At 36.2% G+C, this 19892-nt stretch overlaps 2 protein-coding genes across 3 annotated transcripts in view; both read right to left on the bottom strand.

Moving 5' to 3' along the window:
• Positions 1 to 1970: 1970 nt before the first annotated feature.
• LOC131430258 (outer dense fiber protein 3-like) lies at positions 1971 to 10577 on the bottom strand. Its single transcript, XM_058595073.1, has 3 exons — positions 10436 to 10577; positions 2299 to 2555; positions 1971 to 2173 (listed from the first exon to the last, which is right to left on the bottom strand). The coding sequence occupies exons 1-3, from the start codon at positions 10449 to 10451 to the stop codon at positions 2057 to 2059; spliced, it is 390 nt and encodes a 129-aa protein (XP_058451056.1). The 5' UTR covers positions 10452 to 10577; the 3' UTR covers positions 1971 to 2056.
• Positions 10578 to 10660: 83 nt separating this feature from the next.
• The window catches only part of LOC131430257 (uncharacterized), a 64985-nt gene continuing 55753 nt past the window's right edge, over positions 10661 to 19892 (bottom strand). For both annotated transcript variants that reach the window (XM_058595070.1, XM_058595072.1), the window contains 2 exons: positions 11287 to 11385; positions 10661 to 11161 (listed from right to left, as the gene is read on the bottom strand). In XM_058595070.1, coding sequence (XP_058451053.1) covers positions 10671 to 11161; positions 11287 to 11385 — 590 coding nt within the window. In that variant the 3' untranslated portion in view covers positions 10661 to 10670. The remainder of the gene's footprint in view (positions 11162 to 11286; positions 11386 to 19892) is intronic.

The following is a 19892-nucleotide window of genomic DNA, read 5'->3' as shown; positions in this document are numbered from 1 at the left end:
AAGGTTGAAAGTCAATTCTTGGTCAACTATGTTAGTTTATTACTGCACCACATATTCCGAAGAGAGATATATGTTCGCCGAGCTTCGCACTTATACTAGATCTTCTGTCCACGTCAAGGTAATGGCACTACACCCGACATTATTCAGCTGACGCTTCAGTCAATGGCAAGGCTCCGTTCCTCAAGCCTAAACGCACAAAAACAAAAACTAATTCTTCTGTGAGCATATCTGCTGTTGTACGTTAGCACTATGCGTTTCGATTCAAACAAGACCGATTCCGTCATCCAGCTGCTGGTCGTTTGCATTGGAGAAAAACAAAACGAATCAAACAAATCTAGAATAATTTGATTAGCTTTGTGCTATTTTCGCAGTGTAAAATTCGCACCAAACGAGCACAAATAATGCTAGCATTAGAATGTTTCGCGTACGAGAAAAATGTTCCGAAAAGTGTTTCATATCGTAGAGAATTTCGCAATTTGATCCTTTTGAAAAACGGGAATATGTTCTGTACAGCGTTTTAACGCCTTCTTTCACGCAAACATTGTATGATGTATTTACGTATGATGTATTTACGTAATGATTTCTTCTAGGTCAAGGCTCAAACTCACAAATGATTTGGAATGGCGCCCTACTTCCTGGAATACAAACGAAATCATCTGTAACTAAACAGTCTTTTCCAGGATTTCAAAGCCACTAATGGTCCTTTTCGAAACCCTAAAAGTAACGAAAAGAACTTATTCAGCAAACTGTCTAAAATTGCCGCCCTACTTCCTAGAATAAAAACGCAATCTTTTGAAACAAAAAAGTCCGTTTCAGCACTACAATATCTAAAACGGTCAAACGATTTTAAATCAATCAATATCTATACACATCTCGAATGCAGTCCTACGTTAATCTTGCGGTTCTGTATCTGGCATTACGTACTCCATTTTTTTTTTCAAACGACTTATTTGTAGTTTTTTTATCTGTTCATTAAACCCAGGCTCTAGCTTTTCATTTTTTTATTCAATAACATATATTAAGGCACACTGCGTTAAGCTATAAGATGCCGAGGGCATTTTTATACTACTTAAAATTAGAGTAAATTAGTATCTTTCATGATCATATTTTCCAACTAGTCATCGGTGGAGGTTGGTCGGTTGGAGACGTGGGTGCCTGGTGACGATGGTATGCATCGATGGTGGGCTCTAGCTTTTCGGTGGCCGTTATTGAAAAAGTACAAAATGCTTACAATACATGACTTTGAACTGAAGTTTGATGGAATGAAATTGTTGGATCCAGAAGGATAGTGGAGATACGAGGTCGGCTGGTGTTGCGTCAGGTTGAACGTCCCCGGGGCTGTCCCAGAGTCGCCCAAACAACTTTTGATGTGCTTGTTTTAGCAACCTGGAGTCGCTCTAGATCGGACTCCAATCGCGTAGTTTCGCTCTAAAAATTTTCTCGGGTCGCACTACGCATCCATGCGAGTTTGTTTATTTTTTCTTTTCTTCATGAGTTGTTGTTTAGGGCGCGTACCACTTGTTCGTTTTACTCGGAGTCAGAGTCGCCCGCGTGTAGGCTCAAAAACGAAAACGGTATTAATAGTAGTTATGTTGGTTGCTTAGAAACATTGAAGTTTTGAATTAGGTTTTCTTTCGTCTTCAAAATAAACGTCATTTTTTCGTTAGTTCATAAATTTATTTTTCATTTGTTTCAAAAGGAAAGAACTGAGTGAATAAGTATAAACTTGTTTCTGATTAGCAAAATTTATCACTGTACTTGAAGAGTTTAGAAATCTTAGCACCTTAATAAAAACGAAAAACAACACAGAATCAGGACAAGGATTTAAAAAACAAAACAGCATGTAAACTCATCCAAGCCTAGAAAATTAGTTGATTATGGTAGCGCGACGGCTCTGGAAACTGTCCAAGATACTCCGAATGTTTGATCCCGAAACTGTAGGACGGCACGTGGCCCAGGTTTACCTGCGATGATGTAATGAGTGATGGAAACGAAAGAACAAAACAATAATAAAACATGACACGACACGAGACATGATTAATTTTCAATTGTAAATTTAATCCCAGTAGGATCGTTTCACGGCGGTAGCCAATCGGGGGGTTTTGTGAGCAAGGAACGGCGTGTGACGAATGGAGAAGGACGGGGCGGGAGCGGTTCGGTAAATGTCGTAGCCCTGATTCGGTTTAGTGGATTCGGTGGGTTAATGATGATGGGTTTCAAGCAGAAACGGTTGAAAAGCAGGTTAGCGAAAAAAATGCTTAGCAAAAAGTCACAGAAAAAAAACGTTAGCGAGGATACCTTTTCGGGATGATGAGCTGCCGGTCCCGGTTTCATCGTTTCGTCCGTTGGCAGCCGGAAACGGGTGGCCATCGAGAACATTGGGGCTTTCTTCACCAGCGGATCGACTTTCGAATCGTAATGACCGGGACCGGGGAAGGTGATGCACTGCGGTAGTCGCGCCTTCTGTCGCCCGGTGATTGTGTAAGCGGGTGCGGAACGGATGGGGCCTTCCTTGCTCGAACCGAGCACGTCCGGGATGTGGTATTCATTCGGGGCTAGTTGAACGAGATGAATTGATAAAAGGATATTAATATGTTATGGTAGGTCTATGAATATTGGGCTTTATTTATCTAACACAGCCAGAAATGCACTGTAGCCTATATCTTGTAAAGTAAGTTCAATAATTAATGCAACTCGTTACATTCAGATAATTCAATCAAAAAATGCTGTTATTTGCATTTCATGACTAACCCTGTTTCAATCAATATTGCATAACCAATATATAGTTTTGCTATGTGCTACTATCCTTTCCATTTCAGCCAATTGCCACTGACCGTGTTCTTCCCTAGAGTAGAGTGTTCTTCCCCGAATCAATTCCAAGCAAAAAACTATTTATTTTGTCAATTACACCTTCGGCCGACTTCTGGAGCCGGTACTGCGCAATTTGAAGCCCATTGTACTCGTAGTTTTTACTTTCATTAGCTGTGCGCACCGAAAAGCGAAATCAAGATCAAGACAATTTCGTGTGGTGCTTGATTAAAAATTAGCGAAACACTTGAATTTGTGCCGTCTCATCCTTGCAGAGCAGTAATTGAATTGGGTAGAACACATTTCTTTACGCTGGGATCGTCATCATCGTCAGACACTTGCGTAACGAAAAGGTTACTGGGTAAAACTTCAATCTAATTATCTTTCCGAAGAGCAACAAGAACGTGTTCACATTTATGGTTCGTCTGGAATATTAGAATTTCCGTTTAGCATGTCACCCTGATTCTACAAAAAAAGGCACGATGATATTTTTACATATTATCAAACATCAATTGTTGTGAGGTGTGTCACTCTCAAGTTAAGCAAAAGAAGTTTGACTCAATGGTGTAATATTTTCTTCGTCGTTCATGAGAAACTGATTCACAAATAATAGTTTCAAATTCACTAATGCTCATTCGAATTTAGAGATCAGCTTTTTTTATTTTACCCTTAAAGTCAATCTATCGAATAGAGACAGCAGATCTCACTCTAATTAATGCTTCTTGCATATAGGATGAGCACTGCAATGTGACGTAAGATATAAAATGCGTTGTTTTCTTACCGCTCAATTTTCTCGGAGATTGCTGAACCGAATTCAATAAACTTAGGTTCATTTGAAAGCTACTATTGTACCATTGATCAAGTTTAAAGCTCAAATGGCTGTCTCCTTCGATTCAGGAAATATAATGATATAAGTGTCGTAACCGCCAGAACGCGTTGTTTTGTCTTGAATACGATTTATTTTACTACGGAGAGCCTTTTCCAAATTTACCCTTACATGAGTGGGTAGAAATGTAAAGTGAATAGGGGAGAGTGTTCGGTTACGGGCACTCTTTTATTTAAGCTTATAACTTCTGACTAAGTGCATATTATACGGACACATAAACGTCAATGGAAAGCTAAAGTCCCTAGCTAGCAACAGAATAAGAAACTAAGTTGATTCAATCGATTGAAAAAACTTTATTATCAATTTATTTTTCACCTTCTTATTTATGACTTCTGGTCAGTCAGTAATTTTTACTTTTTCCGGTTTTTAACGATATCAATCTAACTAGAGATTATAATATGAAAGAATATGAAATTATAGAGCCATAGTACTCAAAGAAGAGCAAAGATGTGCAGAATAAAGTGCGGAAAAGTGAGACGTGACAAGGGTCATTTAAGTAAGCAGAAGGCTTCTCGTATCCAAACTTTTACCTTCTACCAGAGGAGTCGAACTTAGGCATCTTAGCGATACGAGTCATCCGAATCTCTGATATGTCAGAAAGTAAAGGCAAAGGTCGTTTACCATTTACTATCCGAACCGGCCGGATCACATTCTTTCTTTTCTTATAATCTCTAGTTAGTTTGATATCGTTCGGAATTTATTCATTTCGGAGACGTTTTGTCTTCATTGTCTGGTGGTGACTTCGTCTTGCTTCTCTTGGCTAATGATTTGGATGGTGGCGCCTTTGGTGTTGATTAGGCCGGTCTTCCACCGGCTTCGCGGGATTGAATACGTTACTGCAGTCGAATTTATTGGCTTCTAATCCACTAAGTAACGTTTAATGGCATTGATCAGTGCATAAAAGTCATTTTCCTTGACTTGGACGATTTGTTTGAAGTCGCCATGGCTACCAGAATCAGAGAACCAAAGTTTTTAATTATATGACGGATGTATTGAATCCGTCAAGTTGTCCACGTGTAGGCAATGCCAGGTAATACAATAAATTCAAGCAAAAACGGAAAGATCGCGTCAATTTTCAAAAGTCTATAATTTCTTACGAATGTCTGCAAACAATCGAAGTTTCAAAAGTCTGTAAAATGTCTTTTGACGAAAAAAGTTTTACATGTTAACCAAGAAATTTGATAATTTACAGACAAATTTGCAGACTCGGCTTCTCTGCATGTCACTAACAATTGTTCGCTATTTGTCGAAAAAAATGGGGTTCCGGTAACCGAAATCGGCTGACATTTTTAAAATGAAGAAAAAAAACTTTGGTTGCAAAAATTTTGATATCATCCGGTATTAAATCACGAAATAGATCAATTTCACCTCATACATATTCAATCCACTCACCTTTTCGATTGATGTTTTTCAATTTATGATACTATAAAGCGTACAAGCGTGTGTTTGCTTTGATATTCGAAACAAAAAGAACAGGCTGCTGTTACACACATATGACATTTGTCGGAATTACGCTATCTGCTTTCTGTTCAAAATTACGGTGGGGTGCCGGCAATCGAACATCTTCCCCTATCTCTTGTTATACTTAACCCAACAGCATTATTTTTGCTCCAATCTTTCAGAAATATGATCAGCAATTTATGATAAAATTATCGGTAGTATGAAATAACCACAAATATTTCAAAATTATTGTTTTCTAGAATGTTTGATATCAACGATTTGATACTCAAGACATTTGTTGATCTTTTTCGTGCTCGGACAACGGTTTTCGTACTGTAAGCGACATTGCATTCTCACGTTAGCTACTGGGTAGGCACAAAATGTAAAAATTGACACGTTTCTTCAATGCTAGCCAACGCAACTGATTTTAAGTATATTAAGTATTAATTCTTAAAGAACTTCTCGATATTTTCTTCCATTGAAATTAGTGTAATTCGTACCATGTGCTTTTCTACAGGTGAAAAATTTTTACCTTCGTTTTCTCGGTCTCATGACCTTGTGTGTTAGAAAAACTGTGTCGTCAATTCGACGTACTTGGATACATTACAACTCTGGAAGTGTAGAAATGATACCTTGCACAGTTTACACAATATGGGAACGATTTTAGATATTCAGAAATATGAAGAAACGTGTTAGTTTAATTCGTATTCACGTCATCCAGTTATGATTCTGACATTACCCACCCACTTTTTTACCGCTCTATTTCCGTAGAGAGGGCTGAACCGATTTTTGCTAGCCTAGGTTAATTTGAAAGACACTGTTGAATTGTGAATCAAGTTAGAAGATCAAATATCTGACACTTCTGGTTCCGGAGATATAATGGTGAAAGTGACGTAACCGTCAAAACGCATTGTTTTTTAAAGCTCAATCTTCTCAGAGATGACTAAGCCGATTTTAACAAGTCTAGGCTCATTTGAAAGCTACTACTGAATTATGGACAAAGTTCGAAGATCAATTGGCTGTCACTTCTGGTTTCGGACATATAATGGTATAAGTGACGTAAATGATTAAACGCACATTTTTCCTCGACTGAATTTTCAATAAATTTAGACTTATTTGAAAGCTAACAACGTCAATCAAATTTTGGAAGTGTTATGGCAAACATTTCCGATTCGAGAGATGTAATGTTATATGTGTCATAACCGTTAAATGCGATCCATTTGGACGATAACACCGTTCTGTTGGCAATCAGTAAAACAAAGACTAGCACCTCTCTAGGGTCAGTTCGTATACCGGCGATTGTTCTGCGAATGTGCTCTGCCAGTTTAGCAGCACCTCTTAGGTCTTTGTTCTATAAATGATCTAATGATCTTAAAATGGATTGCATTTCTAAGAGCCATTCCAAAGCATTTTGAAATGATCGTTCTTGACCCAATTTTCAACCAATGTAAGCAGTATATTGTACAGACTCAACATGGATTTATTCCAAACGTTGTACTATGTTACAAATTCTACGTTAGTTGGTTATCAAACAGACGTCATTTACACGGATCTCTCGGCATTCTTCGATAAAATAAGTCACATTATCGCCATTGCTAAACTAGACAAACTCGGTTTTGGCTCGAACGTACTCCGCTGGATTAAGTCATACCTAAGCGACCGACGTCTTGCCGTAAGAATCGGTGACTGTATATCTGATGAGTTTTGCGCTTCATCCGGAATCCCACAAGGTAGTCATCTAGGACCACTGATATTTTTGCTGTTTTTTATCGATGTGAATTTTGTCCTGGAATGGCCGCAGCTTTCATTTGATAATGATCTTAAAATGTATAGCATAAAAGTAGATGCAGACGTATTACTTCAACATCAACTGTTAATTTTTGCTGACTGGTGTGAGATCTATCGAATGATTCTAAATCCCCAGAAATGTTCGATCGTAACATTAACACAAACAAAAAATCCTGTTCGATTTGACTACTGCATTGGTGGTACTTCTATTGAAAGGAAGATTTTTTGTGAAATATCTTCACATTTACCTCGATGAGCAACTGACATTTAAGCAACATGTTAGCTACATAGTTGCAAAAGCTTCCCGATGCTTGGAATTTGTAATACAGATAACCCAAAAATTTAGTGATATTTACTGCCTGAAAACGGTGTACTGTTCGCTAGTCCTGTTTTACTCTATTCTTAAATATTGCTCAGTGCTATGGAACTTTTACTACCACAATGGTTTCAGTCGGATCGAATCGATACAACACAGATTTATTCGCTTTACACTGCGCCTGTTACCTTGGAATAATTCACAACAGCTCCCGAGTTATGAAAGCCGAGCGACGTTAATTGGAATTGACACACTGCATGTTCGATATTTTAACTGATAGAATCGATTGCCCCACACTTCTTAGCGAAATCAGTTCAAGCGTTCGATCATGTGCTCTTCGTATTAGTTTAGAAAATGAAAAGTAGAGATGGAAGAATTAGTCGTCACCGAAACATTGATCAAAATGTTGCTCAACGATTATAACCTTACTCAGATTGTGAATTCGAGAAGTTTTTGAATATTCTCGAAACCAAAAGCATCAGCAAATAGTACATTTGAACTTAGTCATTGCTTTTGTTTGAAAAAAAAGGTACGAATAGAAAAATAGCGAATGTACCAGCAATTTGTCCTAGAACTTGATCATAGATTTAATATTAGCGTTCAAACTAGCATAGGATTGTTTATATCGGCTCAGAAATCTCCGATAGAATTTAGCGGACATTCAAAAATGTCGATTAGAAGTCGGATTTCCCAGCAAATCTATTACCTTTCTACAGATAGAGGCAACCAGAGCACGCATTCTCAATGAAAGAATCCAATCCAACAGCCTCATTTTCAATATTTTACTGTCTCATTTGTAAATGACCGACACCAGAACAAACGAAGAGAGACGAAACATTTTCGTTTCTCATTGAAAAAATGAGAGAGAATAATTGCCAATGTGGTAATAAAAGGCGGCTTTTCCGATTTAATAATCTTTATGAGCGAGGATTATAAAATTCCTAAAATTATTGATTTCAGTACAGATATACCAAATGTTTATCAATCTTACGTTTAGTGCCTTTAGCAGGTGTAGCGTATTGTTGCCTTCTATTCCACGTAGAGCAACTATAATTAGGTTAGGTTTGAGCTACTCAAATATTCGTATTCAGTTATATATTACCTTTTATCCGATAAGTATATAAATATATATGTTTAAATGCCTTATAGTGTGGCGTCAGGGTGTTACAGTTCACTTGATACCTATTACAATTTAATTCATAGTTCATAATGAATTCAGGTTAAAGTTTTGTAATTGATGCATACTTAAGTTAAGCCAATATAACTGCGTGCTAAGATTAGTTTTAAGAGTTCATGTGAGATCACCAAGTTACAATAATAGAATTTTAATCTAACTTTTTACTGAAGTCTATTTTTAATACGAACTGCTCTTATAAGTTCCACCTTTAGAATTTGCTTCCGCTTGATTTCACTTGCTATCCTGTTTTTTGACATATCTCTATTTCATAGGTGTTCAGCTTCGACGAGGGGTTTGAAATAACAGCCAACGTCACTCTATGGAAAGTCACTATAGCCAAAGGAAACTCTATGACAAGACGAAACCAAACTAATGTCTTCAGGGAGCATCAGCAGAATTTCAATTCTCATTCTTTTATCGATGTATTGAAAATCTGTGACGCTTGGCTTTAAATAGTGACTAAAATATGACAAATCGAAGTAATTACATCCAAGAACCTCTTTGGAAACCAAAACTACTATAAATTCGAGCACCAACAGGTAACAGCCATTGTGAAACCTTTTTCTGTCATTTCGGTTCACACAGCTTCGGTTGAAAATCGACACCGCATATTATGAGAATTTCACTGAAAACTGCAAGTGAGTGAAAGGGCAAATGAAAGAAAAAAATACAATTTTGAAACTACTGTCCCGCTTATGTCATTGACATTGATTTTCGTTCTCATAGTTTGCAAGCGAAGCTGAGAGGGACATTAGTTTCTCGTCATTTTCGTCTATTTTGAGTCAATGAAAATGACTTTTATTAGCTCTGATACACACTTTATCTCCGTTTACGAACTGAACGAGGTTTCGTAAATCGAGTTTGTTTACGTTATTTGAAATTAACTTCGTTGAAAAAGTTCACGTTATTTGGAATTTATTTCGTTGAAAATTTTTATATAATGAATGTGGAGAGTCCCAATCTTATGGGCGTTCTCGTAACGGATTTGATGAGTATATGCCGGAATACTATGTTTGAGATGGTTACGAAATTCAAGATGGCGACCTTAGGGTTTATTGATATTCCCTGAAACCCCCAAAAATATGAGTACTTTTGGAGCAGGTTTGATGAGTGTATAAGACTATGTTTGAAGTGACTCAATTTATTCATGTTTTTGAAATCCTTTACAATATGCATATTTTCGGAACGGATTTGATGAGTAGATGCTTGAATGTTCCAGTTGGTTTCGAAATCGAAGATGGTGACTATATCTACAAACCGGGAATCGTCATATTGAATTACGGAACGATGTCAACCATCGTTTTCCGATAATACCCATATTTTAATGGCATTCTAGGAATATTAATGAATCGAAAGTCGCCACCTTGGGTTCTGAATCGAGTTAAAACATCGTTTTCCGGCAACTATTCGTCATGTCAGTTTCAAAAATACAGCATTCAAATATTTCCGTAGCACAAATTATAATACTACTACTTTTTACGAAGTAGGTTCATAAAAACAAGTTTACGTTTTTTAATTCGTAAAAAAAAGATTACGTTATTTGGTTCATAAAAAAAGAGTCACATAAATCGTGTACTACGTAAAAATAAGACTCCAAAACCGGCGGTTTCGGTGTACTGAAAACGCGGGACAAGTTTCATCCAAACCGAAGTGTGTGAAATCTGTTGACTTGACACCCATTTCTAGAATTGATATCAGTACTGTTGAAAACATCATATAAGGAGCGTAATTTCAGATGATTAGTTTTCTTGCTTTTGACTGTGGTTGAATGATCTATTTGCTTTGTACACCTTCCACTCTGCATTATTTAACATCGAAAAAATTTAAAACGATCGAAAATTGCCCTAATAATTTTATAAAATGTTTTAAAAATATCAATTCAGAATTTCAAAGTTTTTCCACTCACGTAAAAATCACAATCAGACAATAATTATTAATTTTTCATATAAAATATATTAGTTTCATATTCAATGCATTCGAATAAAATTCAATTCACAAGTATTAATCTGCTTCCACTTACCTTCGGAAACCATCATTGGATCAGTTGTACACAAAAATGAATTTTAAATTGAAGGAAAACAAAACTACTCAACAATGTGCTGTTGATTTTGTAACAAGAACTACTAGATCGAATAAAAAAAAGCCATACAAGCTACTTCTAGAAAGCTAACACAAACATTATTCAAACTAATCACAAACACTCGAACAAATAAGAAGTTAGGAAGAAAAAAGTTCAAACGCGAAGCAATATGAGCTCAAGCTCGGAAATGTCCGGTGCAAACCATCCGCTGATGCTGAACATTCTGCAGCTGCTTGACGCCGGCGATGCAGTTAGGAACCAGATTCTCGTTCGTTACGCTCGTTACGACGGTCGCTCCGTTCGCATCCGTTGTGCTGGTCGTCGAACTGATGTGTTCCTCGCAGACGGTCTTCCGCTCTCGGGACATCTTGACGCTGCCGCTGGTTGTGGTGGTCGTAATGGCATTCCCATTAGTAATCACTTGGATTTGTTTTTGCTGTTGCTGCTGCTGCTGTTGAAGATGGCTGGAGCTACTTTGCGCGCTGGTGCTACTTTGCTGCAGTGCAACAGTGCCGCTGCCGCCATTTTCCGCCAGTGTTGCGGAAGTGGAAGTTTTGCTTGCGGAACGTGTGGTAGTTGTGCTGGAGGTGTTGGTAACAGTGCCATTGCCAGCGTTCGTCACGGCCATCGTGGAGTTTTCAGCACGATTCTGAGTTTCTGACAGTGCTTAGTAAAGAATAGCGAGCAAAATAAAACATTCAATGAAACCAATATCGATTTGGTGAAGTTTTTATAACATTTGACATGCTCTAAGTGGCAAGTAGTACGGCAAATCAGGGGCTAACATTTACCTGGATTATCATTGATTTGTGCGCAATTTACCTTCACGCCGAACGTGAATGCCGGGGCGGTATCGATTTTACATTTTTCTGGCTGGTATGCTGAGGGAGCTGAAAATGGAAACGAAAATAATACGATCAGACGATTCATGAAATGTAGATCCTTTTAATTATTTATAGAATTTTGATACTTTTAGGAAGTTATTGAGGTTAAAAGCTAAAGTGTTTTTTTCTTGCCAACTAATTCCATGTGCAAAATTTACAAAACCGTTTCATTTATTAAATTTCTTTGCAAAACACTGATACCGAGCGAATGGAATCAATGAAACACAACATTCAATGAAATCATCTCCTGGTTAAATGATCATATCTATACCTGCTCAATTGATCATAGCAAATAGACTAGAAGTAGTTTGAAACACAGAGTATACACATAAGGCACAAATCTATAAATAACTAGGATAACGTGTAACTTGAGTCAATTAGTTCTAAGCCCATTACGCTATACCCGTTGTACCCGTGTACAACTTTGCTTCCGCCGTTTTTTTTCCACAATTAAATGAGAAAGAAAAAGAGGCGAAATTATGCTCTCCGCAATGTAGAAGTGTATATATTTTCCTTTACTTTTAGAAAAAAAAAACCATTATATGAATTTTATAACTTGAAATTTGAAAAAAGTTATTCAAGATTTATTGTTCTGGAATGAGTGCAAAACTTGCAGACATGAGAACATTATCATAAAAGCTCTAGAAATACAACTTTACATACGCAATGAAAACAAAACTCAACCAGAAATCTCGTATATGGTTTTCAACTTGCAGAAATAATCAACAGACCTGACATCACTTTTGAATGATATCGAACGCAAAGTGAAGTTCATCAAATTACTCTCGTAGATATATATTACCACTTGAGCAAATTGTTACACCTACAGTGCGTACCGTTAAAGTCGGACCCGCTAAGATGAATGACTATACTGTTTTGTTGTTTAATTTAAGTAGTTTGATTTAAAAAAAATACAAAACGTAGAGCATATCTTTCTGAAACTTTCAAATGTTCATGTTTTCTGTAATTTAGATAATATCAATAATTACGTTGCGTGAACCATTTGCTATTCAACACGCTGTTACTATCGATGCCACGCCATACTAGAAAAATATCGAAAAAAAATATCAGATTTTGTAGGTTCGATCGAAAATTTGTAAAATTGTTTCAAAAATTGTCTAATAAATATTTTAAACACATTATTCCAATGATTCTCATTAATAAGAATAGACTGTCACTTTTACAGAAATTGTGCTCCACAACCATCGAAACTCATCTATTCGAAGTCGCTTGAATATTTCAGGCGTACAAATATTCATTTCCTAAAAAAAAAACAATAAATTAAACGATCAATTCTACAATATGTAGGATTATCATTTGCAGAACATTTTTTAATATTCATGTTTGTGCTGCGAGTAACCATACTGAAAATCAAATAACTTATTCATTTAAAATTAAATTTGTTATATTTTTGTCAACATCAATTCAATTCTTGTTTACATTACGTAGTAGCTTCCACGAATTTCACAATTGTTTTTTCGCTGATTTTATTGCTACATTTCTATTGGGATCGATGCATAAGTTTTTGTATCAGTTGTACAACCGTTTTAAATAAGGCAGATGCAACCACATGAGAAATTTCTTAGGTAAGTTTCACAATCGAGTCTTTATACGGTCACATATCTCTGACGTTACTTTGTTTCGGGTAATTTTTATTTTTCGTTAATTTCACAAATGCTTTTCCAAGTTCATATAAACTTTTGCAAAATATATGTATCTCAAGTAGCAAATGTAACTTATTGAAATTTCAAGAGGTTCTACAATTGTTTTCGAATTGTTTTTTTATGGTAGATAAGTTCAGAACGATTTTTAAATATATTAAAATCGGTTGTGCAACTTATCACTGTTAAGTTTTACAATACTACCGAAAAAATCGCTACAAAACAATTTAAGGTACATCTAAAACAATTGTGCAGCAAATCACCAACTTGCCCACGTTGCACTAGCAGTTATAGAAGCTCGGTAAAAATTTTCACATCGTCATGTAAAAACGAAGTAAATAAAACAATTGTTCAACTTATCAAAAATTTTCCAAATGGCTGTCATAATTATCATTGGGCACAATATATGCAGAAATGGCTCTATATCTCGAGTGAAGAAAAAAATTAGTGAAATTATACTCTCCGCAAGGCAAAAAATGATAAGCCGAATTGAAAACCTCGCACTAAAAACTATTTTGCTGTCGAGTCCGCATAGTCTCGGCTGCCTCATGAAACTTTAGGTCAGTGTGTGAAATTTTCTTCATTTTAAGAAAAACAATTCGAAACTTGCAAACAAGTTGTACCAGATTTATCTGCTTAAAATGAGCGCAAAACTTGCCGACATGAGAATATTATCATAAAAGATTCAGAAATACAGCATTGCATATGCAATGAAAACAAAAATCAATCAGATAATTTGTATTCGGTTTTCATCTCACGAAAAAATGAACAGACCTGACATCACTTTTCAAAGATATTGAACGAAAAGTTAAGTTCATCATAGTTACTCTCCTAGTTAGATATTAAAGCTTGAGCAACTTGTTTTTGCAACTAAAGCACACCTACAGTGCGTATCACAAAAGTCGGGATTACTAAGATGAATGACTAAACTGTATTGTTGTTTAAGTCAACTATTTTGATAAAAATTAAAACAAAAATTTCTCTTTTTAATATTTACATGTTTATATTTTCTTTTATTTAGAAATAAATCATTACGTTGGGTGAACCATTTTCTTTTCAACACACTGTTATCCTCGATGCCATATTGGAAAATATTGACGAAAAATTCATTTCAAGATTTTTCAGATTAAGATTAAAATCGTCTGAGAAGGTGCATGTTTGACAGCTTTCTTACACATATTTTGAACACTATTCCGATCATATTCATTGAAAAGAATAGATTGTTATTTTTATAGAAACTGATGTACAATCATCAAAACACGTACATTAAAAGGCGCTTGAAAATTTCAGGCGTACGAAGATATGTTTCACCATAAAAATACAGTTCGTTGTAGAGATGGGCAATTCGTAGGCGAACTAGTTCTTTTGAAAGAATTAACGAGCTATAGTTCTTTTTTCGAGAACGGAAGTTCCTCAGTTCAAAGTCGAGGGATCTTTTGTTTTTGAGATCGCTCAACCTTTGTTCAAGAACGGTAGTAATAAGAAAGTTTCGTCACGAAACCTCAGTTCTACTTCGAGGGACCTCGCTTAAGCTTACAAAAGTAAGTTGTCGTTTAGTCTTTGAACAAACGAACCAACTGTAAATAGAACGAACAAACGGCTCTGGAGAACTAGTTCTTTCAACAGAACTCTGCATCACTGAATGGTTCTTTGAAATGAAGTGTTTTCCCCATCTCTAGTTCGTTGTCGATTTTCTATTTACTAAAACATAAAAGATCAATTCTACAATATGTAGTATAACCATTTATTTATGTGCACAATATTTTTAACCCTTATGCACTCGAATGGGTACCCGGGTACCTTTTCGAATTTCAAAATAAGAAATTTCTGAGTTAGGTTTAAACTAAGATTCTGCAATTCGGTCAATTCCAAGAACTAGTTGGACCATAACTTCTCATGCTTTGACTTTTCATTTTACAGTAAGGGGGGTCGAATGGGGGGGCTCAAATTTTTTTTATTACGTAAACACCCGAATGGGTACCCGGGTACCCACAAATAAAAATGCTTGTAACTAAGGCAAATTCCATCCGATTTGAATTTTTTCAGTACGGGTAAATTCAGAAATTTATCCACTTTTCGATGGCCGTGTATATTGCTGTAGTAGGTTCTTCTGGTTCCCGTTAATCCGGATTTCCGTAGAATGTTCCGACACTTGTGTTTTCCACCATAAATGTCATTTACTAATTTGAAACTTTTCCAAACCAGCTATTTGAGAAAGGCCGTACCAAAATGAAACATATGTAGAATACACAACGCTGCCAACTGTTGCAGGACATCTCACTTATACATATTTACATCGCCTGAGGCCGAGGGGCACGCAGACCGAATTGATTACATGTTCAATTTCAAAATTTATTGTTTTTGTTACATTTTCATTACACTCCTTATATTTTTATTACCTGAAATTTACTACTGCTTTCACTAATTTTGATTGCATTTAATTACATTGCATACATAACACAAAATTTGGTATTGCGTGCTCCTCGCAATAGGCCTGAAGTACATAATAATTTTCAAACTGAAGATAAGAAAGTGAAGTATATAAGGGAACATACATAAAGTACGTCACGCGTTTAGGGGGGAGAGGTTTCAAAAATACGTGACAATACATGGTGAAAAGATTGAGAAATGCTCGACAAAGGGGGAAAGGAGTGGTAGAAAAATTCAAAATTTTATGTTACGTACATAACGGATGCCCCCTGAAATATATAAACATAACAACTCAGCATAGCACTTGATTTCATATAGCAATTCTTAGATAAGATTACAAAAATACGTGAAATCCGTGTATAAATGCCTCGATGTCGGAACTCATTTAGGATATCCGGGTTCCTGGGAACCAGGAGCACCATGTCCATCTTTATGGGTACCAATCCCAAAGAGCTTAAGTTCCTGAATCCAACAGTGCTAAAATTACTTCAATCGGTTGAAAAATGCTCAACTTACAGCGATTTAAAAAAATGGGTACCCGGGTACCCATTCGGGTGGTTAAAGGTGTTTTTTTTTTCGAGTGCACAACGGTTAATTACATTGCATACATAACACAAAATTTGGTATTGCGTGCTCCTCGCAATAGGCCTGAAGTACATAATAATTTTCAAACTGAAGATAAGAAAGTGAAGTATATAAGGGAACATACATAAAGTACGTCACGCGTTTAGGGGGGAGAGGTTTCAAAAATACGTGACAATACATGGTGAAAAGATTGAGAAATGCTCGACAAAGGGGGAAAGGAGTGGTAGAAAAATTCAAAATTTTATGTTACGTACATAACGGATGCCCCCTGAAATATATAAACATAACAACTCAGCATAGCACTTGATTTCATATAGCAATTCTTAGATAAGATTACAAAAATACGTGAAATCCGTGTATAAATGCCTCGATGTCGGAACTCATTTAGGATATCCGGGTTCCTGGGAACCAGGAGCACCATGTCCATCTTTATGGGTACCAATCCCAAAGAGCTTAAGTTCCTGAATCCAACAGTGCTAAAATTACTTCAATCGGTTGAAAAATGCTCAACTTACAGCGATTTAAAAAAATGGGTACCCGGGTACCCATTCGGGTGGTTAAAGGTGTTTTTTTTTTCGAGTGCACAACGGTTAAAGGTCCATGTTTGTGTTACGAGCAGTTGTATTTAAAATCAAATGTGAAACTTAATCATTAGAGATTATGCTTGCTATTTTTTGTAAACATCAATTCAATTCATGTTTACATTACGTAGTAGCTTCCCTGAATTTCACAATTGCTTTTTCGTTGATTTAATTACAGCATTTGTAATGAGATCGATGCAAGAGTTTTTGTATCAGTTGCACAATAATTGTGAATAAATGCTCGTGACAACGGAATATGTTCGCATATATTATATCATGTAAATCTTTCTACCATTTATTATTCACCGTGGATTTGACAGTCGAGAGAAAAATGTAACTACGCAATAGTTAGAACTGAGACGCAATTCGAATAAAACGTGTTTTGTGATACTACGGGTTTTTGTTAATAAATTTCCGTTGTCCTTTTGTAGCATTGGTGGTTCCGCGTTGGTAATTCCGAGTTCATTTTTACAGTCCGCTACAGATGAACATAAAGATATGTTGCACAACAAAGAAAAATTGCGCTTTTTCAATAACACAATAGTTACTAGAATAGTAATATAAACTAATTTGATAAATTGCACAATCAGTAGAAAAATACAGGACAGCAGCTTATCGTGCTACTTGGGTAGTCGAACGTAACTCATATAGTTGCATTTTCAATTTTCTCCATCAAACATCACTACTTGTCGAACATACGAGATTTGTAATAATATAAGAACATCGCGCGCAAATATTGCCATTACTGAAATTTATACTATCAAATATCCTTCTTTCGAGACACTTGTGGAGTGCGGTCTCTACTAACAAAAACTGCTGGATTAACATCCCTTCCCTTTCCATAGTCGATCTACGTTCGGACCTGACCGGTGCCGGTACTGATCAATGAATACTAGGGTTACCAGAAAACGTACATTAAAGGATAATTTGCCAGCCATATCGTCCAGAAATTCTCTGTACAATTTCAGCTAATCCCAATCAGTAACGAAGTATCAACCAGAGGTAGTCGGTTAAGCTTAAGCAAAGGTAGGAGTTGAAAAAAAAAGAATGCGGAAAAACAGAGCCTGTCAGTTGAAAGGATTTAAATATTTCTTACACATTTTTGAGGCTTTCAAGGCGAAAGATATACAAGTTTAGTAAAGCTAAAATTAAATTATTGAGAAAGAAATGTGTGAGACGAGGAGAAGTTAACTGAAAGAGTGATGACCAAATGACCAAAATCAGGAATTAAACTATATGCGCCCTAAAAGTACACCTAACACCTTTTTTCATATCTACACTATTTTTTATAGAACCCATGGAGAAGAACCCGTAGTGCATAGAAACCAAGAGTTCCGTTGTTGTGATTGAAAAGCAAACGAAAAAACGATTTATATAGGGTAAGGGCTCCCTATTTCATATCATTTGTAAGGACGTCGCCTTCAAACCCCGATTTAGCCACTAAAATCACTGTAACTATTTCATACTACTGCTTCATTCGCCTTGATCCACGTTGAAAATTGATTCACATTCCTTGAAAATACAACTAATATTTATAAAACAGCTAAAAACACTAATGATGTTTTCACCACTCTGCTCCTAATTTCATCTCAATGGATTTTTATCCATCCTATCGTTCTTCTTCTTCTTCCTTTCTGGTTGGCGTCACCTCACTTGAGATGACGCCGAATTGATGGCACAGCAACTAAGGCTATATTGCCAGTTAATTTTCGTTTATAGTCCAGTGGACTTTCTTTTCACTTGACTACAAGCGAAAATCTCGCTGTGTGGCTGCGTCGAATCGTCAAAGTACGGCTGAAAATCCTTTCTTTCTTGCGAAATACTCGAATTTTCCCCGGACTAACACGATGCAACGTGCTCACCCGTTGAGAGTTTCACCGGAAGTGATCCTATCGTTGATCTTTTATTCATCCTATAAATTAGCAATGGCGACAGCAATCAAAACAAAATATTCCACTATTACACTCTCACCCGCATTCGCATGGCTGCCAGATGGCTGACTAAACGCTGTCAGCTGGAAAAATATGGCTTGCAGACATTCTGGTGACCGACTGCCTTACCGCTGCCACATATACAACTCAAACGATACAACCGTACCCACCAGGATTTTTCCACATTATTATTATTGGTAAAAAATTTACTCGTTGAATTATCTAATTAATGGGGCAATGACTTACGGAGATCTAAAGAACTATCTTTTAACATCATTTTATTAGTGAAAACAGAAAGAACTGATATAGACTTTCTATGCAAAGTAATACATATTTTCTATGAAAATACCTGGCATCTCTGTGCACAGCCGATGAAACACACACACACACACTTCACAGCGTTATGTTGGCGTATAGCGGAATGAAACCAGTGCTACTAGATTTGCCACAATGGTTATTTCATTAGTATTTAACACGTTATTTCTGGTAATATTCGAAGCAGAAACAGTTTTATTGAAATATTAATATAAATAATATAATTAAACTAATGTCACGGATATCAAAAACATACTTTTTGATGATAATTTAAAGAAGATAAACAATTTTTGTTTTGTAACATTATGAGATAACTTGGCAACTTTGCGAAACCAAATGAGATGAAAACAAAGCGCAATCAAGTGAACGAAGTGAAAAACTTTCATCTCATATTTTTGAAGACTTTTATTGCTTGTCGGGTAAATTTTGAAGTTTTTAGTCGTTAACTAAACAAGTGGCAAGTGAACATAACTAATTATGAAGTCATCCAGCATTCAATGGTAGTGTAATTGTGCGAAATAGTGATCATGTTTTGAGACGAATCGATTAGTAGATATTCAGAAACATGACGAACTGTAAATCTTGAGACGAAAGTGTGTCCTGAATTGAAAAGTGAGTTTATTTTATATGAAAAAAACGATCACCGAAGAATTTAAAACCATTTCTTTCAATAGGAAAGTGTGACAATAGCTTTTCAAATCATTTTAAAACATTTCACAGTTTGCTTCCGGTAGGTTGTAAAATATTATTCATGTTCAAAGTTATGAGGTGAAGGGATGAGATGGAAATAGGAGCTCAGATGAAATAGGGAGCCGTTGCCCTATTTCAGTAAGCGGAAAAATGCCGTAAAATGTCAAGAGTAACAACTTCGATCCAACACATGGGCACGAAAACCGTACGAGAGGATTTTGGAACACGAAGACAAGTGAATCTTTCCTCCAAGTTGACGCTTTCACAGATGAGTGAGGATTCAGACAACGTGGAGTGTTCGATTATGCTGGAAAAAAATT

Source organism: Malaya genurostris, chromosome 2 (genome assembly GCF_030247185.1).
Source record: "Malaya genurostris strain Urasoe2022 chromosome 2, Malgen_1.1, whole genome shotgun sequence".
Taxonomy (NCBI): domain Eukaryota; kingdom Metazoa; phylum Arthropoda; class Insecta; order Diptera; family Culicidae; genus Malaya; species Malaya genurostris.
The sequence above is the reverse complement of the archived record's forward strand: the minus strand, read 5'-3'. Positions and strand labels throughout refer to the sequence as shown.

Bases quoted from the DNA above. Each gene is read 5' to 3' on its own strand.
- LOC131430258 (XM_058595073.1), bottom strand. The intron at 2,174-2,298 runs GTATCCTCGCTA...AAACCGAATCAG, and splicing joins CAGCTCATCATCCCGAAAAG to GGCTACGACATTTACCGAAC.